The 1,741-nt window shown below is 31.6% G+C and overlaps 1 protein-coding gene across 1 annotated transcript; it reads right to left on the bottom strand.

Moving 5' to 3' along the window:
- Window positions 1–248: 248 nt before the first annotated feature.
- On the bottom strand, window positions 249–1,493 carry LOC124890358 (the record flags this gene model as incomplete). Its single annotated transcript, XM_047402207.1, has 3 exons — window positions 249–391; window positions 867–957; window positions 1,289–1,493. Coding segments are annotated over 3 exons (306 nt in total), but the record flags the coding sequence as incomplete, so codon positions are not given.
- Between the last annotated feature and the right edge of the window lie 248 nt (window positions 1,494–1,741).

Below are 1,741 nucleotides of genomic sequence, written 5' to 3'. Positions count from 1 at the left end.
AAAAAAAAATCCTTTTAAAATCCCTACGCTTAACCATTTTCAAGTTACTAAGTCACCAAACAAGCCACAACATCAAGTTCAAATACAAGAAACAAGCAACAACAAGATGGCAACAGAGACTGCTAGTGAATCGAACAAGGTCACACATGGCTTCACTAGACTTCAATATGAACAATAACAAGAAAATAACAACAATGCTAGTGAATCAAACAAGGCCACACACGGCTTCTCTAGACTTCGATATGAACAATAACAAGAAGATAACAATAATAGTGAACCGAAGATAGCCCAAGACGGCTTCACTATGTCAACATACCTTTGATATTTTCCTTAATTACTTGATATTTCAAAATGAAAGCTTCAACCTGCTTATAGATTCTTTCACGGGAAGCTGCAACATCGACAAAAAGAATATAAATACATAATACAAACTCCATTTTAGTAAAAACATTAAGAGCATATAATTAATTTCCTCCAAAATAACTCAATTCCAACAATCCAAATACATAACACATGAACAATCCTTGCAAAAAGAAATGTCATTATAAGAGAATTGAAAAGGATAATTAACTACTTTACATTTTTTCTAACTCTTGAATAATAAAACAAGAAGCAAGTACGACCATCATGTATTCTACAATCAACTTACTCTCATATATTTTTCTTTTTTCCTTATTCTTCTATCAAGACTAAGATGACATCAAGCTCAGAATCATTTCACCCAGTAATCGGAACTGAGGTTTGACTGATCAAGCTAAATTTTTTTACTACCTTAAACTTGGCTTTCCATTAGATATAACAGTTACAATACCTAAAGATTAACAATATTAGAATGTGTGTAAAAGCATCATACATTAGGATCTTACCAGCTTTTCTTTGATTTGAGAAATTTCCAATGGAGGTTTGTCTGCATTGACAGCTGACAACTCAAAGCATGGATATCCACCACCACAAATGCTGCATGAATAGATAAATGAAGTGAATGACCTTCCAATAAAAATATGATATTTCTCTGTACAAGTAAAGCCCTTAAAAATTCAAAGTTCTACAATACGCTACACATCTTCTACTCTTTTCCTTGTGAAATTTGAAGGAAAAAGATTGGCATTATGCAGAAAGATGTAATTACTTAAGCGATGAACAGATTTTTTCTTGATGCGTACAAGAAATCAATCTTTTCAACAGTTAAAAATCATGTTTGATGCGATTTCCAAAAGCTTAAAGGGGTTTATTCTTCTTGAAATAAAGTTGAAATTAAACTTCTTCAAGATTATTCTTGATAACTTACAATTTTGGAGGCTGTTGGAGGGGAAGCGGCGGCTGAAGAACTTCAAGGGTGGCGCTGTCTGGTGGACGTCTGTTTTGATGTTGTCGTTGATAGAGAGAGGAAGAGGGAGATGAGAGGGAGAGTAAAGGGTGCGGCTGTTTTGGAGAAAAATGGATTTGGGTTTGAGTTGATTATATTTATATGGCTCATAAATGGTGGATTTAATCTCAGTCGTTGATCAATTGAGAGGAGTCAAATTAAATTAAAATTAGGGATTTTAATTTAAGATCAAATTGGAAATAAATTTAGATTAAAATTGATATAAATATATATAAAATGTGGCTAGAAATTAAATGAATTGGAAAAATTGAATTGCATTAGAGTTGTTATTTTAAGAAATGTAATAGTGATGAAAGAATAAATAATAAAAAGGTCAATATTAAAATAGACTACGTATATAAAAATTAATTTTTT

This window comes from Capsicum annuum, unplaced genomic scaffold (assembly GCF_002878395.1).
Source record: "Capsicum annuum cultivar UCD-10X-F1 unplaced genomic scaffold, UCD10Xv1.1 ctg1658, whole genome shotgun sequence".
Lineage (NCBI taxonomy): Eukaryota > Viridiplantae > Streptophyta > Magnoliopsida > Solanales > Solanaceae > Capsicum > Capsicum annuum.
This window is presented reverse-complemented; position numbering and strand designations above follow the sequence as displayed.